This window comes from Pristis pectinata, chromosome 19, assembly GCF_009764475.1.
Source record: "Pristis pectinata isolate sPriPec2 chromosome 19, sPriPec2.1.pri, whole genome shotgun sequence".
NCBI classification, from domain to species: domain Eukaryota; kingdom Metazoa; phylum Chordata; class Chondrichthyes; order Rhinopristiformes; family Pristidae; genus Pristis; species Pristis pectinata.
The window spans coordinates 43,281,009-43,302,067 of record NC_067423.1 but is presented as its reverse complement, the minus strand read 5'-3'; the positions used below and the strand labels follow the sequence as shown (position 1 = coordinate 43,302,067).

The 21,059-nt window shown below is 52.6% G+C and overlaps 1 protein-coding gene across 1 annotated transcript in view; it reads right to left on the bottom strand.

Moving 5' to 3' along the window:
* Positions 1-20,140, bottom strand: part of LOC127580592 (dynein axonemal heavy chain 3-like) — a 230,133-nt gene extending 209,993 nt beyond the window's left edge. The window contains 5 exon segments of the mRNA XM_052034178.1: positions 14,076-14,264; positions 14,710-14,904; positions 18,051-18,246; positions 18,746-18,876; positions 20,019-20,140. Coding sequence (XP_051890138.1) covers positions 14,076-14,264; positions 14,710-14,904; positions 18,051-18,122 — 456 coding nt within the window. The 5' untranslated portion in view covers positions 18,123-18,246; positions 18,746-18,876; positions 20,019-20,140.
* Between the last annotated feature and the right edge of the window lie 919 nt (positions 20,141-21,059).

Here is a 21,059-nt window from a genome sequence, read left to right as displayed (position 1 = left end):
CCACCGGGGGATGGGTCACGGGTAAGGGGAGAGAGGAAGCAAAGGGTAGAAGAAAGAGAGATAGGCTAGGAAAGGGAAGAAGTGAAGCACAGTGGGGGGGGGGGGGGGGAGCAGTGTTGAGGGAAAGGGGGGTGGGGATGACCTAAAGTGGGAGAATTCAATGTTCATGCCGTCAGGCTGCAAGGGTCCCAGACGGAAAATGAGGTGCTGTTCCTCCAGTCTGCGCTTGGAATTCTCCCGGCAGTGGAGGAGGCCGAGGACTGACGTATCAGTGACAGTGTGGGAGGGGGAGCTGAAGTGACCGGCAACGGGGAGATGCAGGTCGCGGTTACGGACGGAGCGCAGGTGTTCTGCGAAACGGTCACCTAGTCAATGTACATTGGTGAGACCTCCAAGTGTAGCCTCCTCTACACTGGTGAGACCAAACACAGACTAGGTGACTAATTTGTCATCTCCCCTTAAAGCCGTGCTGTGTCGTGCTCAGTGACCTAAGTGTTTTTAAGTTCTTTGGGAAATTAAAGGTTATAACTCTCAGCTAGTGATTCTACGTGCAACTTTCAAAATGAATTAGTGAGAGTTCAGGGCCAACGCATTCTCAAGACCATGACCGGGAAGGTCAGCGGGTTCAAGGACCTGGATGTCAAGGGTTGGATAGAGAAACACATGCAGCTTCTGGCAGGTATACAGAACTGGAGGGACCCTGCTGTGCATAACGTGGGGAGAGGAAGTGCGGTTTGGTGTACTCCAGCATTAGGAGGGCAAAGCGGGGCACGGAATATCACAGGTGAACGACACTGAGGAAAATCCCAAAGCATTTTAAGAGCCAGTGGGTAACTAAGGAAAGAGTAGGGCCCATGAGGGGCCCAAGTAGCAACCTGTGCGTTGAGCTAGAGGACATACTTTGAGGTCTGGAATGAATACTTCCAATCTGGTGTCATTAAGGTGAAGGACACTGTTGTTGAAGAATTCACGGAGGAGGATTGTGGAATTCTAGGATAAGATTTCTTTATTAGTCACATGTACATCGAAACACACAGTGAAATGCATCTTTTGTGTAGAGTGTTCTGGGGGCAGCCCGCAAGTGTCACCACGCTTCTGGCGCCAACATAGCACGCCCACAGCTCCTAACCCGTATGTCTTTAGAATGTGGGAGGAAACCGGAGCACCTGGAGAAAACCCAAGCAGACACACGGGGAGAACGTACTCTATAACATGTTATCATTGAAAAGAAGGTATAACATGTCTTAGTGGGCTGGGACTCTGATAGAGATGTTTAAATCTTTGGTGCCACAGGTGAGGTGCCAGGTGACTGGAGCACAACACATGGGATACCTTTATTCAGGAAGGGCAGCAGTGAAGTCAAGTAATTACAGGCCAGAGAGTCCAACGTCAGTGGTAGGGAAATTATAGGAAAAAATTCCGAGGGATGGGATAAATATACACTTGGAAAGGCAGGGACTGAAGAGGGATCGACCAGGAATAGTCAGCACGGCTTTAAGGGGAGATAACAAATTAGTCAGAGGGGATCAGTGCAGTAGTGTAGCGGTTAGCGTCACGCTATTACAGCGCCAGCGACCCAGGTTCAATTCCGGCCGCTGTCTGTGAGGAGTTTGTACGTTCTCCCCGTGTCTGCGTGGGTTTCCTCCGGGTGCTCTGGTTTCCTCCCACATTCCAGAGACGTACGGTTAGGAAGTTGTGGGCATGTTATGTTGGCGCCGGAAGCGTGGTGACACTTGTGGGCTGGCCCCAGAACACTCTACGCAAAAAGATGCATTTCACTGTGTTTTTTGATGTACGTGTGACTAATAAAGATATCACTCCTTAACCAGGAGGTGACTAAGTGTGTCGTTGAGGGTATTGCTGTTGACGTAGCCTCCATGGTCTTCAGTGAGTCCTTTGACAAGGTCTCACATGGGAGACTGGTCCAAAAGTTTGGGGCCCGTGGGATCCAGGGCACGATAACCAATTGGATCCAAAGTTGGCTTCATAATCGGAAACAAAGGGTGATGGGGGAGGGTTTTTTTTTAATTTGGAAGCACGTGACCAATGGTGTACGGCAGGGATCAATACCTCATGGCCGGCAGGGACGTGGTGAATTGAGGAGCTGCTTCCAAGCTGGTGGGGAAGTTCCCGGGCTGAGCTGCGCTGTGAGAACCGACTGCACTGGAGAGAGAGGTGGTGGGGAGAGGGTGCCACTAGAACACACTTTGCCCATCTCTCCTGGCTACAATCCCAGGCCCAGGGGGTCACCCGGAGAGATTTACCAATAACTAATTACATTCCAGAGCAAAGGGGAACGAACAAGAGCCACAAGATGTCCTAACTTTACCTCATCAACTCCTCGTGGCGCTTGGACGTGACGGTCCTGGCGAGCTCCTGCTCACCCAGCCTGCAATATCTAACAGCGAAGTGTCAACTATTCAACCTGCCACAGGAGTTCACTTCAGCTATCCTGAAGGCAGTCTACGTGACTTGAAGCCTGCACTCAATGAACTGTATTCTGTGATCAACAGCCTTGAAACAGGATACCCTGAGGCCTTCTTCATCATTGCTGGTGACTTCAACCAGGCCAACTTCGAGTGTGTTACCAAAATATTACCAGCAGATCTCCTGTCCCACCGGGGGCCCTAACACCCTTGACCATTGCTACACAACCATCAAAGATGCCTTCCGAGCCATCCCCGGCCCTCACTTTGGGAAATCAGACCACCAGGCTGTGTTCCTCCTCCCTGCATACAAACAGAAACTGAAACGGGAGGATCCGGTACGGAGAGTCGTGAAGTGCTGGTCTGAGGAAATAGATGAGCTTCTACGTGACTGCTTTGAGTCAGTGGACTGGTCCACGTTCAAAGACTCAGCTGCCAGCCTTGATGAATATTTCACCACCATCATGAACTTTATCAGCAGGTGTGTAGAGGACTGTGTACCAAAGAGGACAATCCGGGTGTTCCCAAACCGGAAACCATGGATGAACTGGGATGTCCACTCCCCACTGAAGTACAGGACTGCGGCATTCAAATCAGGTGACCCTGACCTTTGCAAGAAATCAAGATACGACCTCCGTAAAGCTATCAAGAGACAATACTGGTCCAAAATCGAGTCCCACCATGAATTGTGGCAGGGCTTACATGCTGTAACGGGCTACAAAATGAAGTCAAGCACTATTGTTGACAACAGCTCATCCCTTCCCGATGAGCTTAGCGCATTCTGTGCAGGTTTCGAACAGAAGGGGATTGGTTTGTCACCACCCACCCCGACAGCCTCCGATGCACCTGAACCCACAGTCACCGTTGAGGACATCAGATCAGTCTTCCGGAGAGTGAACCTGGGGAAAGCATCTGACCTGGATGGTGTCCCTGGCCGTGTCCTCAGATCCCGGGTAGATCAGCTGGCGGGGGCATTTACAGACATTTCTCACCTCTCCCTGCTTCAATCTGAGCTGCCCACCTGCTTTAAGAAGACGACTACCACCCCGGTACCTGAGTAAAACAAGGTAACGTGCCTCAATGACTCCCGCCCGGTGGCTCTGACATCGACCATCATGAAATACTTCGAGAGGCTGGTCACGGCACGCACTAACTCCAGCCTCCCGGACAACCTCGACCCACTGCAATTCACCCACCGCAGAGACAGATCTATGGTGGTCGCTATCTCCCTGGCCCTACACTCATCTGGACAGTAAAGACACCCATGTCTTGCCAAATTTATTGACTATAGCTCTGCCTTCAAGACCATAACTCTAAACAGACTCATCTCCAAAATCCTGGATCTAGGACTCAGCACCCTCCTCTGAATCTAGGTCCTTGACCTCCTGACCAACACACTGCAATCAGTGAGGACAGGCAGCAACACCTCCACCATGATGATTCCCAACACTGGTGCCCCACAAGGCTGCGTCCTCAGCCCTCTACTCCCTATACACTCACGACGGCGTGGCCAGATTCTGCTCTAACTCCATCCACAAGTTTGCAGATGACACCACCGTAGCCGGCCGTATATCAACTAACGACGAGTTGGAGTACAGGAAGGAGATAGAGAGCCCAGTGACATGGTGACATGACAACAACCTTTCTCTCAGTATCAGCAAAGCAAAAGAGCTGGTCATTGGCTTCAGGAGGCAGGGTGGAGTACACGCCCTGATACTTAGCAATGGTTCTGAGGTGGAGATGGTTGAGAGCTTCAAGTTCCTGGGCATAAATATCACCAACAACTTGTTCTGGTCCAGCCATGTAGACGCCATGGCCAAGAAAGCTCGCCAGTGCCTCTACTTCCTCAGGAGGCTAAAGGAATTCAACATGTCCCCGTTGACCCTCACCAACTTTTATCGATGCACCATAGAAAGCATCCTATCCGGATGCATCACGGCTTGGTACGGCAACTGCTCTGCCCAGGACCGCAAGAAACTGCAGAGAGTTGTGGACACAGCCCAGCACATCACGGAAACCAGCCTCCCCTCCACGGACTCTGCCTACTCTTCCCGTTGCCCCGGTAAAGCAGCCAACATAATCAAAGACCACACCCACCCCGGACATTCTCTCTTCTCCCCTCTCCCATCGGGCAGAAGATACAAAAACCTGAAAGCACGTACCACCAGGCTCAAGGACAGCTTCTGTCCCGTTGTTATAAGACTATTGAACAGACGTCTTGTACAATAAAGATGGACTCCTGACCTCACAATTTCCCTCGTTATGGCCCTTGCACCTTAGTGTCTGCCTGCACTGCACTTTTTCTGGATCTACAACACTTTATTCTGCATTCTGTTATTGTTTTTGCCATTGTATACCCCGACGTACTGACATGATGAAATGATCTGTATGGATGGCATGTTAAGTTTTTCACTGTACCTCGGTACATGTGCCAATAATAAACCAATACCAGTTCTAATTGTTGCTAATCCACACCATACCCCTCAGTGACCTCTTCTGAAACACACACGTGCTTTTTAGCATTCTCTGAGGAGACTCAGCTCGATTCCACTGCCTCTCTGATCCCTCTGCACTTGCCAAATCCAAGTAAGCAGAAATCTCTTCCAATGAAGTACAGAAAGGCAAAAGACAGTTCAGTTGACCTGACCACCATTGCCGTTCCTTTGCCCCTGACCGGCCATCGCTCCGAGCCTGAAGCACCCACCTCATTCCACCCTCAGATAGGACTCGGACCACCACACTCTGACTCTGTGCGCTCATCTCTACCTCCGAAACATTGCCCGTCTCTCCACCAGCTCAGTATGTCTGCAGCTGAACCTCTCCAGGCTTGGGTGATCCGACTCCACCCTGACTGGTCTCACAGGTCCTGCCGTCTGTGGCCTTGAGGTCATTGAGAAGTGCACCCACTGTGTCCCAACACACAGTGGGTCACACACGCACACACATCACCCGCACCTGCTGACCTCTGGTACTTCCTGGAAAAGCAGCATGACACTTTGAAGCTCGTTTCCCTGTTTTCAAACCCTGCATGGTCCTCACGGCACCTGACCCACCCTGCACCAACTCCCCGTGGTCTCTCGTTCCCAGCCCCACAGTTTTCCCAAACTCCTTCAGTTCACGCCCGGTGAAATTCCTGAACTGCAGTCATTATCGGCCGTACCTTTAGTTGTCTTGGACCCGTGGAGAACCTTCCCCCCCATCGCTCCCTCCCCTTCTCCCCTGATCACACTCCGTAAACCCTACCAGCTGGAGATTCCGTTCACCGGCGCCAACATAACCTGCTGTGGCCCTTTGCCGGCTCTGGGTTGGTCAGGGTCTCCTCAAGTGCCTGGGCATACCTTATAATTCAATCAAAACAGGCTGCCGTTGCTGTCTGCAGGAGCAGTGAGGCTAAAGCCATGAAATTTGTAAATAAATACATGGATAGAGTGGACTGGGGTGGAGATGTATCTGTCAGTGGAGGGTACTGTCAGCAGGAGACCGGCGTGGAGAGGGCACCTGTTGGAAGTGTGTACATGCGTGGAGGAAGTATGTTTGAATAGAGTGTCCCTGGGTCACACTGTATGCGTGAACAGTGTCCCTGGGTCACGCTGCAGGCGTGAACAGACCTGTGTCACCTCAGCCCTCTCCACCATCACTGCCCAACACCATCAGCTCGGTCGCTTCCACGACTGAGAGTTTCATCGAAAGTTGATGTTAGGTTGACGAAGACGAGGCAATGTGTGTGATCCTAATCCAGTGATCAGATTGGATTGAATCTGTCAGGTTTTCTCCTTTGAGCTGGGAGTAAATCTTTATACCAAGGCAGCTGGCAGGAAGCACTGCTATTGGTCCCATACTAACCGCCAACCTTCCGGGAATGTGCAATGTAAGAGTGAGCTCAGTTGCCCCTTAACTCAGTAAACACTTGCGTTGCCGAGCAATGCCAAGGTTTAACCATCGACCAGCACCCAAACACACACTCTGTTACAAAGCATCGAAAAACAAAAAGCGAAGATGCTGCAAATCTGAGCTAAAAACAGAAGACACTGGAAACACTCAGCAGGTCAGGCAGCGTCTGTGGAGGGAGAATCAGTTTCATGACCGTCCTAATGAAGGGTCCTGGGCGTGAACAACTGCTTCTCTCTCCACGGACACTGCCTGACCCGCTGGGTATCTTCATATTTCCATTCGGCCCATGGAGTCTCTGCCGGCTCTCAGGGCAGTCCCATCACTCCCATTCCCCACATTTCCCGGTCACCTATTCCCTTTCATATGCCCGTTAACTCCCCACGGACTCTCCTATCGCCCACCCACGTCAGGGAGTAATCTGCACTGGCCGATGAACTAATCCGACCCACACGTGTCCGGGATGTGGGAAGAAACCGGAGCACCCAGTGAATCCCACGCGTCACAGGGAGAGAGTGCAAACTCCGCCCAAGGTCAGGATTGCAGCAAGGTAGACAGGAGGCAGAGCTGACCATGCTTGCTACAAAATGCAAGCCCCTCCTTTTCTGTTGTATTCTCTGGGAGCGGAGGAGGTGCCCAGACTGACCCACCGGGCAGGTCTTACTGCTCTGCATTTTGCAACTCCCACATTCCTTTGTCCACGTTCTCCCTCTCTAACTGCTCCCGTTCACAGATAACCTTGTTTACAGCACATCCACATGGTCACCCGGTCTTAGACTCTCAGAGACATCCTCCTACCCATGACCTCCCTGCAGCTTTCCGAAATTCTCTCATCTCCTTCCCAGTTCTGACGACGTGTCTTGGTCTGAGACATTAGCTCTGTTTCTCGTCCCCGCAGGTGCAGCCTGACCTGCTGTGCGTTTCCAACATTTTATCTCTTCATGCCAGCTCTTTAATTCTCATCCCAGCAACACCTCTACATACCCCAGTGACACAGTCACATACCCCAGTGACAGAGCCGTATACGCCCAGTGACACATCTATATACCCTCAGTGACACACCTACATACCCATAGTGGCACATCTACATACCCCCAGTGACACAGCCACATAGCCCCAGTGACACAGCCACATACCCCCAGTGACACAGCCACATACCCCCAGTGACACCTCCAAATACTCCCAGTGACACAGCCACAAACCTGCAGTGACACAGCCACAGACCCCCATTGACATAGCCACATACCCCCAGTGACACCTCCACAAAATCCAAGTGACACATTTACATACCCCCAGTAACACATCTATATACCGCCAGTGACACAACCATATAACCTCAGTGACACCTCTACATACCCCCAGTGACACATCTACACACCCCCAATGACACATCTACATACCACCAGTGACACATCTACATACCACCAGTGACACAGCCATATAACCCCAGTGACACCTCTATATACACCCAGTGACACATTACCAGACCCCCAGTGACACAGCCGCATATCCCCAGTGACACCTATACATACCTCCAGTGACACCTCTACATACCCGCAGTGACACAGCCACATACACCCAGTGACACATCTAAATACCCCAGTGACACAGCCGCACACCCCCCACTGACACATCTACATACCCCCAGTGACACAGCCACATAGCCCCAGTTAGAGACACATTTACTCCCAGTGACACAGCCACAGACCCCCCAGTGACACCTCTAAATACCTTCAGTGACACAGCCACATACCCCCAGTGACACAGCCACATACCTCCAGTGACACAGCCACATACCCCCATGACACCTCTACATACCCGCAGTGACACAGCCACATACACTCAGTGACACAGCCGCACACCCCCCCAGTGACAGAGCCACACCCCCCCCCAGTGACACAGCCACAGACCCCCCTGTGACACCTGTAAATACCCCCAGTGACACATCTACATACCCCGGTGACACAGCCACATATCCCCGGTGACACAGCCACATACTCCCAGTGACACAGCTGCATACCCCAAATGTCACAGCCACATACCCCAAGTGACACAGCTACATACCCCCAGTGAAACCTCTACATAACCCCAGTGACACAGTCACATACCCCGTTACACAGCCACAGACCCCCAGTGACCCCTCTACATACCCCCTGTGACAGCTACATATCCCGTGACACAGCCGCATACGCCCAGTGACACAGCCATATGCCCCGTGACACATCTACATACCCCAGTGACACAGCCGCATACCCCCAGTGACACAGCCGCGCACCCCCCAGTGACACAGCCGCGCACCCCCCAGTGACACAGCCGCGCACCCCCCAGTGACACAGCCACATACCCCCAGTGACACATCTACATACCCCCAGTGACACAGCCACATACCCCCAGCCACCACTACCCATCGGGGCTGAGTGTTCCAGAGCTTCTCACCTCCGTGCGAGAGAAAGTCGCTGATGACTGCCCCAAGTCTTGTAACTCCGTCTGGTCGAAATGTTTCACCATGAACCCTCATATGCCCCATCAGGACCTCGTGTTCCAAAAAGGTCACACTGCATTCTTCTGAATGCCACAGAATATGAATCTGATTTTTCTAACCACTGAGAATAGGACAACCGTCTCAACCAGGAGTTCGCCAGGTGCACCTCTCTGGACTGCACTCAGTGCCAGTATCTCCATTCTTACGCGAGGGAGTGGGAGTGCTCCGCCAGTGGTTTCTCCCTGTACAATGGTGATGATACTTCTCCATCTCTAACCTCCGACACTCCTTCAGAATGCCATTTCCTATCTGCCTTCCTGACCGGCTGCCCCACCTCCTGCTAACTGTGATTCACGCACCAGAGCACCTCGATCCTTCTGAACTTCACTCATCTGTATCTCTACGCCTTTTGATTCCTCTCACCAAGTGCGTGACCTCGCACTTCCCTCACTGAACTCCCTTTGCCAGGTTTTCACCCACTCACGCAGCCTGTACATATCCTGTTGCAGAATCCAAAGATTCTCATTGCTGCATGCCCTCCTCCACATCATGAATATAAATTGTAAATAATCGAGGATCCTTGGGACACCCCACCAGTTACAACCTTTCAGCGTCAATGAGACGCATTAATTCTGACTCTGTGTTCTACACAATGACCAAACTTCAGTCCATGCTAACACACTTCCCCCAATACCAGGTGCTCTGATCTTGTGCACCAGTTTTTACGTGGCACCTTAGAACATAGAACATAGAACATAGAAAAGCTACAGCACAATTCAGGCCCTTCGGCCCACAAAGCTGTGCCGAACATGTCCCTACTCTAGAAATTACTAGGCTTACCCATAGCCCTGTATTTTACTCAGCTCCATGTACCTATGTAACAGTCTCTTAAAAGACCCTATCGTATCCGCCTCCACCACCGTTTCCGGCAGCCCATTCCATGCACTCACCACTCTCTGAGTAAAAAACTTACCCCTGACATCTCCTCTATAACTACTCCCCAGCACCTTAAACCTGTGTCCTCTTGTGGCCACCAATTCAGCCCTGGGGAAAAGCCTCTGACTATCTACCTTAACAATACCTCTCATCATCTTATGCACCTCTATCAGGTCCCTCCTCATCCTCCGTCTCTCCAAGGAGAAAAGGCCGAGTTCCCTCAACCTGCTTTCATAAGGCATGCTCCGCATCCCAGGCAGCATCCTTGTAAATCTCCTCTGCACCCTCTCTATGGCTTCCAATCTTTCCTGTATTGAGGCGACCAGAACCGACCTTGTCAAATGTCTTCTGAAAATCCAAACACAGATTCCTTCTAGCGACTCTGCTAGCTACACCCTCAAAGAATTCAGCAAATTTGTCAAACAGGACTTCTCTGTCACATAACTGCATCGGTGGCATGAAATTTCTCTAAGTGACCAGCACCTTCTTCCCTGGAAAGAATAAGGCTTGACTCTTCCTCAAATTACTTCGGAGTTTGTTTGTAGTCCTTAAGACTTTGCCTCCTCCTCCAGATCTTCATCGTTTCATGCTCTTTCACGCTCCTGATCTTTCATTGTTCACACACTTAAAATCATTTAGGATACACAGTGTAGCGGTTAGTGTAATGTTATTACAGCGTCAGCAACCCAGGTTCAATTCCGGCCGCTGTCTGTAAGGAGTTTGTACGTTCTCCCTGTGTCTGCGTGGGTTTCCTCCGGGTGCTCCGGTTTCCTCCCACATTCCAAAGACGTACGGATTAGGAAGTTGTGGGCATGCTATGGAACATAGAACATAGAACAGTACAGCACAGAACAGGCCCTTCAGCCCACAATGTTGTGCCGATGTAGCTATTCCCTCCTGCCTACAGCATACCTATATCCCTCTATTAAGTATCCCTCAAGTAAGCCACGACTTACCCTGCACAAAGCCATGCTGGCTTTCCCTAATCAAGCCATTAGATTCCAGATGCTCCTATATCCCATCTCTAAGAATTTTCTGCAGCAATTTCTCTACAACTGACGTGAGACTCACCGGTCTATAGTTTCCCGGACATACGTTGGCGCCGGAAGCGCGGCAACACTTGCAGGCTGCCCCCAGAACACTCTACGCAAAAGATGTATCTCACTGTGTGTTTCGACGTACATCTGACTAATAAAGCTGTCTTATCTTGTCTAAAGTTCATCAAATAGATAACATCATTGGAAATAGATCTAAAAAGTAACCAAGTGAATTGTAAAACACCAGCCCTGAAGCTCGTGGTACACTCCAGCTCTTTAAACGATCACTTTGTGAACTGCTGCGGACCCGATGGTGAACATGCTCCAACGGTGAGGACTTAGACCTGGTGATGAGGCAGGACCGGTGATATATTCCCAAATCGGGATGGTGTGTGAGTTGGAGGGGACCCCGCCAGCGGCAGAGTTCCCCTGTGCCTGTGCCACGGCGCTTTGTGACTGCTGGTTTGGGAGGTGCTGTTGACAAGGCCTTGGTGAGTTGATGCACCAAACACACCACAGCACCTTGCAGCAGTGGTGGGACGGGAATGGTGGAGGTGGTGGGCCAGTTGCCCGTCAGATGGGCTGCCTTATCCAGGAGGGTGCCTGACTGTTGCCTCAGTTGAACTCACCCCCGCGGGTGGAGAGATCTCGGCCACACCCGAGTTCTGCAGGTTGCCAACCTGTCAAAAGGGTGCTGCAGTACAAAACAGTGTACGCACGACCAAATAACGTTCATTGCACACCAACTAACCAGTGCCATGGAACCAACCAAAGGCAGAGCAGAACCTGAGGGAAAATGAACAGGCGTTCCTACGGAAATGATCTTTGTCCACTTCCCAACTTGAAGTTCAGTATAAGGAGTGGAAGCAGTTCCACCAGCTGAAAGTGCTTTGGTCGTTCGTGGAGATTACCCTCGGGTATCTGCTCGGAGCCTCTCCGCTGAACTGCACCTCAGATACTTTGGGAGGAATCCCCACACTCCAGTCCCCACGCGCAAGAAACTGCAAACCCTGCACATCCGGTGAATCCCGTGGGAGGGGAATTGATTTAGAGTCACAGTGTCAGACAGCACGGAAACAGGCCCTTCGGCCCAACTGGTCCATGCCGACCAAGATTCCCACCCAAGCTAGTCCCATTTGCCTCCATATGGCCCACATCCCTCTGAACCTTTCCTTGCCTGTACCTGTCCCAATCTCCTTAACATGTTGCTAATGTACCTGCCTCAACCACGTCCTCTGCAGGTGCAACGAGTTATCAAGAAGGCAAGTGAAATGTTGGCCTTCATTACTGGAGGGATTGAGTTTAGGAGCAGGGAGGTTATGCTGCAACTGTACAGGGTACTGGTGAGGCCGCACCTGGAGAACTGCGTGCAGTTCTGCTCTCCTCTCTTGAGGAAAGATCTCCTGGCATTGGAGGTGGTGCAGAGGAGGTTCACCAGGTTGACTCCGGAGATGAGGGGGTTAGCCGATGAGGAGAGATTGAGTCACCTGGGACTATACTCGCTGGAATTCAGAAGAATGAGAGGGGATCTTATAGAAACATATAAAATTATGAAAGGGATAGATAGGATGGAGGCAGGAAGGTTGTTTCCACTGGTAGCTGAGACTAGAACTAGGGGACACGGCCTCAAGATTCGGGGGAGTAGATTTAGGACGGAGATGAGGAGGAACTGCTTTTCCCAGAGGGTAGTGAATCTGTGTAATTCTCTGCCCGGGGAAGCAGTAGAGACTACCTCATTAAATATGTTTAAGACACAGTTAGATAGATTTTTGCATCGTAGGGGAATTAAGGGTTATGGGGAAAAGCAGGTAGGTGGATCTGAATCCACGGCCAGATCAGCCATGATCTCATCGAATGGCGGAGCCCGCTCGACGGGCCAGATGGCCTCCTCCTGCTCCTGATGTTCTGACATTCTCTGACGGCCCACTCCTTACACCAACCACCCTTTGCTCAACTTGCAACAGCCCCACCGACTTAAAGTGGACGGACTGCACTTCGCACTGGGCTCCATGGGCTGACCCGGGGGGGGTGGGGGGGTGGGGGGGGGGGGGGGGGGTGGGGGGGTGGGGGGGGTGGTGGTGCTGATGGGTGACGTGGTCAGCGGCATGACAAGGGCCCCATCCGCTCCTGTCCAGCTGTGGGGACTGGGAAAGAGGAAGGGGAGAAGCCATCCAACGTCACAAACGCCTTCTGCTGCCCGGTCAGAGTGAGCTGATCACCACTTTCCCTCCAGCTCTCTCAATATCCATACCCAATGAAACCCGACCAGCCTTGAAGATTTCAGGTATGCCCGCATCCCTGACATTCTGGAGAAGGTAACCGCATTTATGTAGAACCGCAGGGACCAGGGAGGTGCTTCTGACCGCACTTGCAGGGCCGAGCTCGGATTCTATGACGTCTCCTTGTGATGCATTCCCTCAGAGAAAATAATCTGTCTCTCTCTCTCTGCTTTATAGAATCACTTTAACTACCACACTTGGATCACTCCTTAACCATCCTTGTTCAGGTGAATAGAAGTCAAATGTGGGCAGCCTGGTTCTCATGTCCCACCTTTCAGGCCCAACTGGGGGTTGGGGAGGGTGGTCTGTTCTGCAGCCGTCCAGTGACAATCCACCCTTCCCAAGGTGCTGTGCCTGGACTGCATACTCGAAATGGGGTCTGAGCAAGCTCCGCACAATAAGATTTCTTTATTGGTCACACGTACATTGAAACACACAGTGAGATACATCTTTTGCGTAGGGTGTTCTGGGGGCAGCCCGCAAGTGTCGCCACGCTTCCGGCGCCCACATAGCACGCCCACAACTTCCTAACCCGTACGTCTTTGGAATGTGGGAGGAAACTGGAGCTCCTGGAGGAAACCCACGCAGACAACACGGGGAGAACGTACACACTCCTTACAGACAGCGGCGGGAATTGGACCTGGGTCGCTGGCTCTGTAATGGCGTTACGCTAACTGCTACACTACCGTGCCTGCCCCATCACACATGCCCTTCCTCCTCTTCGGACAAAGGCCAATATTCCATTAGCCTCTTTGGTCACTTTTTGTACCTGTGCACTACCTTACAGTACTTTACGTGCCCGAACTGCCAAATCTCCTTGGCTTGTCCCTGTTTCCTGATCTCCCACCATCAGGAAAAAATTCCATTTCCTTTCTTTAAGCCAACATCATCCGCGACGGCTTCTTTAAAACAAACTCCCTCGATTCCATTTAAAGCGTACTTTTTTTTAAAACTGCGCGTGCTTCTCAAATGTATTCACAATTCAGTCTTGCTCAAGCATTCTGCCCACTTAAAATACTCTGCCTACCTGTTCACTCATCAGGCTCCAGTGACGTTGTTTAATCCCAGGAGCGCAGAGTGCATTGATCAGAGGCATGTTGATTTTGAACTTTTCCAGCCTGGTTTTGATGGTGGTTGCGACTTTTAATGGCCCGTGTGACTCTGGGTGATTGAACACCTTTGTTAACTTGTAGCTGATCTTCCATAAGCTCTGCACCTAATTGGAACACACCGGGGAAATGCCGATCACTTTTTTAAGCAGCAAGATGTTCAACGTTGAACAATTTGCATTCACAGGTTTTGATGCTTGTACTAAGTTAAAACAGGAACCAGAATCTCACTGCCACACACAGACCCTTATCAATTCAGGTACTGTGTTAACGTTGGGGCTTGAATCCAACTCCCAGGCAGAGCTTCATTTTCAATCTAGCTCTCATTCTGTGAACATTAAAGCTGACAGCACTTTATACAGCACCTTCGGAGGAGGTTAACCCACATATTTTTCAAGTATCTAAAACATTCATATGTTTTAAAATGTCAATAATTTCATTTGACACAATAGAATTATGATTTAAACAGAAAATCATAATGCTACTGTGAACAGAAAGATGGGCTGACGTATCTTTTGTTTAAAAAGCAGAGGGATAAATCTCGTTCCCAACCTCCTGTTCTACTTCTTCAGCATTAACTTGTAACAACGAGCCATTCATCCACTTCTCGTGACGCAGGTTGAACTGGAGGGCAGTACTCCACAGCTTCTCAAAGGGCTTCATTTCGTTGATGATGTTCTGGATCTGGTGGTAAGGGCTAATGTGCCCCGTCTCCAGCAGAAGTTCTTCATGGTTAATCAGGGCTTTCTGTGCAAAGATAACACAACATCGTCACGCCCTGACCACCAAAGTGACTGACCAATCACAGTGACCCATGTCACGGCAAAGTTGAAATGGACCACTGCGAACAGCAATGTCCTGGTGATACGTCTCGTGGATCCATCTGCCCAATGTTATTTCTAAACACTAGCTGCTCTGACCATCATTTTCCAATCCTCATTGGCTACAGACGGGATTCAAGGGCTGCTCAGGAAAATGCGACCTCCTCGTGAACCTCTGGTATCCCCGGTGAAGAAGGAGCATCTGCAGCAGTTTTAAGGACCTCAGGGCGGTGCACGGGAAGCACACAGACACTCAGTGCAAATGGCAGATGGAGCACACCTCCTCACCAACGATCCACCTGCCTGTCCCGTCAGACACCATCTGCCCCATCCAAGGAAGAGTCTGGAAGTCCCACATTGGCCTCAACATTTACCTCAGAATTCTCAGAACGGAAGTGGAAGCAAATCGTCCTCAACCCCTTGCCCTCAACTGCCCAACAGTTGGAAACATAAGACACAGAACACTACAGCACAGTACAGGCTCTTTGGCCCACAATGTTGTGCCAACATTTTATCCTGCTCCAAGATCTACCTAACCCTTCCCTCCCATATGGCCCTCCATTTTTCTATCATTCATGTGTCTATCTAAGAGTGTCTTAAATGTCCCTAATGTATCTGCCCCCACAACCTCTGCCGGCAGTGCGTTCCACACACCCACCACTCTGTGTAAAAAACTTACCCCTGACATCCCTCTCATACCTTCCTCCAATCACCTTAAAATTGTGCCCCCTCGTGTTAGCCATTGTCGCCCTGGGATAAAGTCTCTGACTGTCCACTCGATCTGTGCCTCTTATCATCTTGTACACCTCTATCAAGTCACCGCTCATCCTCCTCCCCTCCAAAGAGAAAAGCCCGAGCTCACTCAACCTATCCTCACAAGACATGCTCTCCAATCCAGGCAGCATCCTGGTAAATCTCCTCTGCACCTTCTCAAAACTTCCACATCCTTCTTATAATGAGGTGACCAGAAATGAATGTTTTGGAAGATATTCTGACAGGTCATGTAGAGCAGCATTTTGAAAGTCATTTGTTAGTTGAGGATTTGTGACAACGGGGTCATGTCTGTCTAATGACTACGTTCTTCAAGGAAGTACAAAGGTGTGTCAGTGAGTGCCCATGCAGGCTACGTGGATGTCAGTAAAATCCCAAGTAGCAGACCGATCAGGAAGTAAAAGGCACGGGATCTGAAGGAAGTGGATTGGAGTGAGCAGGGGGCCACGGGTAGTGGGGCTGTGCAGGACTCAGTGCTGAGGACACGACTAAGGTGTTTGTCGGTGATGCCCACAGTGCGGCTGGTAGCGAGGAAGGAAGTTCTAGGCTGTGGGAACCTATCAATGGGCTGAGAAGCGGCAGGTGGAAATTAATCTGGAGAAGTGTGAGGCGACACCTTTGGGGAGGGCAAACAGGATAACAGGTTGCACAGCAAATGGCTGGATGGTCAACGCCACAAGGGACAGAGACATTGGAGACGCTGGAGGAATCGGGACAGGTAGGTGAGGCGGTTAAAGTGCCCTTATTATTGCAGCGGTGAATACAATAAGTGGGAGGGTATTGGGATTGGTTTATTATTGTCACTTGTACCGAGGTACAGTGAAAAACTTGTCTTGCATACCGATCGTACAGGTCAATTCATTACACAGTGCAGTTACATCATACTTGAAGTGTATAAAAACCCTTGTAAGGGTACAGTGTGAGTACTGGCTGTGGTTGTGGGCACCACAGTGTAGGAAGGATGTGGTAGCAATGGGGAGGGTGCAGAGGTTCACAGGCCAAGCCTTACAGAATTAAAGGCAGAATTATATTGCGGGCTGCCCCCAGGACACTCCACGCCAAAGATGCATTTCACTGTGTGTTTTGATGTACGTGTAAGATAAGATATCTTTATTAGTCACATGTGCATCGAGACACACAGTGAAATGCATCTTATTGCGTAGAGTGTTCTGGGGGCAGCCCGCAAGTGTCGCCACGCTTCCGGCGCCAACATAGCATGCCCTGTGCATAACATGTGACTAATAAAGATATCTTATATTGGCCAAAGTTGGGTTGTCTTTTTTGAAACAATGCAGACCGAGAGAATGAGTTGAGGTTTGCAAAGTTATGAGTGTCTCAGACCAGGTGAACAGAGAGGGCCTACTTTCTGCAGCAGAAGGTCACTAACTAGAGGGGACAGAGATTTACAGGAATAGGTGGCAGGATTGGGGTGTGGGTGGTGCCGAGCAGGATTATTCTCACCCAAAGACTTGCGGAGGTCTGGAACTAACTGCCCGAAAGACTGGGAGAGGCAGAAACCGTTGCCACATTTAAAGTGCACCCAAAGATCGCCAAGAGCCCAGACCTCGAGGGTCGGGAATGCGAGCCAGGAACTGGGACTGATGGACGACTTGGGCCAAGGACTGTAAGTCCCATGACGATGTGACGAGGGCGGTCAGATACAAATCCCTGATTTGTCAAGGATGTGTTCCCAGCGGCTGCAGTGCATTTCACCAGGGAACCACTGTCTGGAGAAATTAGCCTGATCTGCTAACTTTGAGGAATGGCACATCAGATAGCAAGGAACAACTGCTGCATCTTCTCCCAACACGGGCCACTTGTTCACTGACACTTTGCGGAACTGATGAGAGAATCCTGTGGAAATTATTGGTATTGGTTTATTATTGTCCCTTGTACCGAGGCACAGTGAAAAACTTGTCTTGCATACCAATCGTACAGGTCAATTCATTACAACAGTGCATTGAGGTAGTACAAGGTGCACTGAGGTAGTACAAGGTGCATTGAGGTAGTACACGGTGCATTGAGGTAGTACACGGTGCACTGAGGCAGTACACGGTGCACTGAGGCAGTACAGGGTAAAAACAGTAACAGAATACAGAGTAAAGTGTCACAGCTACAGGAAATCGATAAACGAATTGCAGTATATTCAAAGGCAAAGTCTGGGCAAAACAACATAATCTTGATACGTCTTTAGTTTTAACGAGATCATTTCTCCTCATTTGTCCAATTAAGAGCTGCGTGAAGGTGCCGTGTTCCCTGAGCAGCAATGGACAGAAAGCCAAGTTAAAGCCGTGAGCTCACCTCCTGTGTGAATGCCTCGATTCTCCCGCTGATGGCCCGCAGCTTCACCACGTACTGCTCCGCTTCCGACATGCGATCCTTCCTGTAGAATCCCCTCACCGCGGCTGCGGTCTCCTCAATCCGCCTGGTGAAGGCATCCTGCCGCTGAAGCAACCGGGACAGCGCCACATCGTGCTCCCTCTGCAACCGGATCACACTGACACGACACACACACACACACACCCGTTAGCGTGCAAACTGAGCGGGGGACCCAGAGCGCGGTCGACAGCAGCCGCTCGCCAGCGACGACCTGCGAGCTACAGAGCAGCCCGCAGGTTGTGGGATGTCCCGGGGCACGTCACAAGATCGTCTCCAACAAAACCTGACACCAGGCCGGGGATGAAGAGGAGAGGACGGTTCACAGTGGGGCAGGCAAACAGCATCTCGTAGAGAGTTCAGGCGGTGAATTTGTAGGCACTGGCGCCTCTCATCAAAGATGGAATAAATCTCATTAAAAAATCACTCCCCCCCACAAAGGTCTGACTTTCATCTCAAGACTGAATCACTTGAAATGACTCCCTTTCTGTCTTTCCCCCTGGCCGCTCTGGAGAGGTGTGTGGACAAGATACGAAGGCAGGTCCGAGGGAGGTGCAGGGTGCTGCTGTCCGGGGCTGCGGGGAACGTACAGGGGGACCACGGTGCGGGCACTGACTGACCTGTTGCCGACGGTGGGAGCGACGCGCTCCGGCCAGGAGAAGGTGCTGCTGTTGAGGGCGATGTCCTCCGAGCACAGCCGGCCCCAGTCCAGCAGGAAGAGCAGGTTCTGCGCAGCCACCTCCAGCTTGTCCTGGGTGGGGAGGGGAGCAGGAGACGGCTCAGGGGGCGATGGACCCGGGGCGGACGGGTTGCCGAGGTCCCGGGGACGAGGAGGGCAGAACATTCCCCCCACCCCGCCACCGACCCGTGGGCGCTGGGCGACCCGGCTGCACCGTCCGCTCCCACAGCGGGGGAGGGGGAGAGGTGCAGGGGGCTTCCAGACTGCCGGACACCGACCGTGTGGTGGGGGCAGATTCCACCCCCCCGCCACCGTCCCGGGACCCCCACCTATCCGTCGTCGGCAGTGTACCCCCCTCTCACACCGCCCCGGTACACCTACCCATCTGTCAGGGGCAGACAACCCCCCTCCCCCTCCCACCGCCCGGGATCCCCACCCACCTGCCGGCGGTAGGTTCCCCCCTCTCCCCCCGACCGTCCCGGGACCCCGACCCATCTGTCGGCGGCAGACTCCCCTCTCCATCACCTCTCCCCCCACCCCCCCCCACCTTCCCCCCCCCTTCTCCCCCCCCCCACCTTCCCCCCCCTTCTCCTTCCCCCCCCCCTTCTCCCCCCCCCACCTTCCCCCCCCCCTTCTCCTTCCCCCCCCTTCTCTCCCCCCACCTTCCCCCCCCCCACCTCCCCCCCCACCTTCCCCCCCCTTCTCCTTCCCCCCCCCTTCTCCCCCCCCACCTTCCCCCCCCTTCTCCCCCCCCCACCTTCCCCCCCCTTCTCCCCCCCCTTCTCCCCCCCCACCTTCCCCCCCCCCCCACCTTCCCCCCCCCTTCTCCCCCCCCACCTTCCCCCCCCCTTCTCCCCCCCCCCACCTTCCCCCCCCTTCTCCCCCCCCCCACCTTCCCCCCCCCCCCACCTTTCCCCCCCCCCCACCTTTCCCCCCCCCCACCTTTCCCCCCGTCCCTGGACGTCCACAAGTCTGTCGGCGGCAGACTCCCCCCTCTCCCTCTCCCACCGTCCCGGGACCCCCACCCATCTGTCAGGGGCAGACTCCCCCTTATCCCGTTCGGGACACCCACGTCTGTCGGGGGCGGATTCCCCTCCTCTTCCCCTCCCCCCTCCCCCCGCCCGGGACCCCCCCTCCCCCCCCCCGACCAGGGGCGCAGGCCCGGTCCCGGTCCCCGGCCGTGGGACGGCTCGGCCGGGTTGCCCCACGCCCACCTGCAGCTGGAGCAGCTCCCGGTCCCGGACACTCTCCACCTCCCGCCGCAGCTGCACCAGGCGCTGGGTGCAGTCGGCCGGCCGGCTCAGCCTGCCCACCACGGCGCCGTACCGGGCGCACACGGCGCCGTTAAACTTGCGGGACGTCGCCTCAACTCTGCCGGTGATCCGGGCGGAGAGCTGGCGGCACCGGGCGGACAGGCGCTGTCGGGGGGAGAGAGAGTGAGAGACGGTCGGCCGGAGCATGGGACCCGCTGGGGCTCACATCCCCACAACCCGGGGACACATCCCCCCCCCCCACACACACCCCACACCCAGGGGCACAGACACCGCACACTCTGGGACATACACACCCCACACCTAGAGGGACACACTCACCCTACACCTGGGGCACACACATCACAGCAGTACTTAGAGAGGGTTTACCAGGGGAGTGTTCAACAAAGCCATAAGGGTAGCACTTAGGGTCACAACTTGCAAAGGTTGATTGGGAGAGGCTGTTGGCAGGTAAAACGGTGTCCAGCAAGTGGGAGGCTTTTAAACGTGAGGTAGGGAAATTTCAGGGCCAGCATGCTCCTGTCAGAGTGAAGGGCAAAGCTGGCAGGGGTATGGAACCCTGGCTGCTGAAAGGGAACCCTGGCTGGTGAATGCTTTGAGGATCTGGTCAGGAAAAAGGAGGCACGTGTCAGGTATAGGCAGCTGGGATCAAGCAAATCCCTTGAGGAAAATATGGGATGTGGGAGTGCACTTAAGAGGGAAAAGGGGACATGAGGTATCCTTGGCAGATAAAGTGAAGGAGAGTCATAAGAGAATCTATCAGTATATTAGAGCAAAAGGATAACCAGAGAGAGAATAGGTCCCCTTCAGGATCAGTGTGGTCATCTGTGTGTGGAGCCCCAGGAGATGGGCAAGGACTTACGTGAATGCTTCTCATCTCTATTTACTGTGGAGAAGGACATGTTGGCCGTTGAGTTCAAGAAAGAGAACAGTATTACCCTGAACTGTATCGATATTATGAAAGAGGAGGTGTTGGTGGTCTTG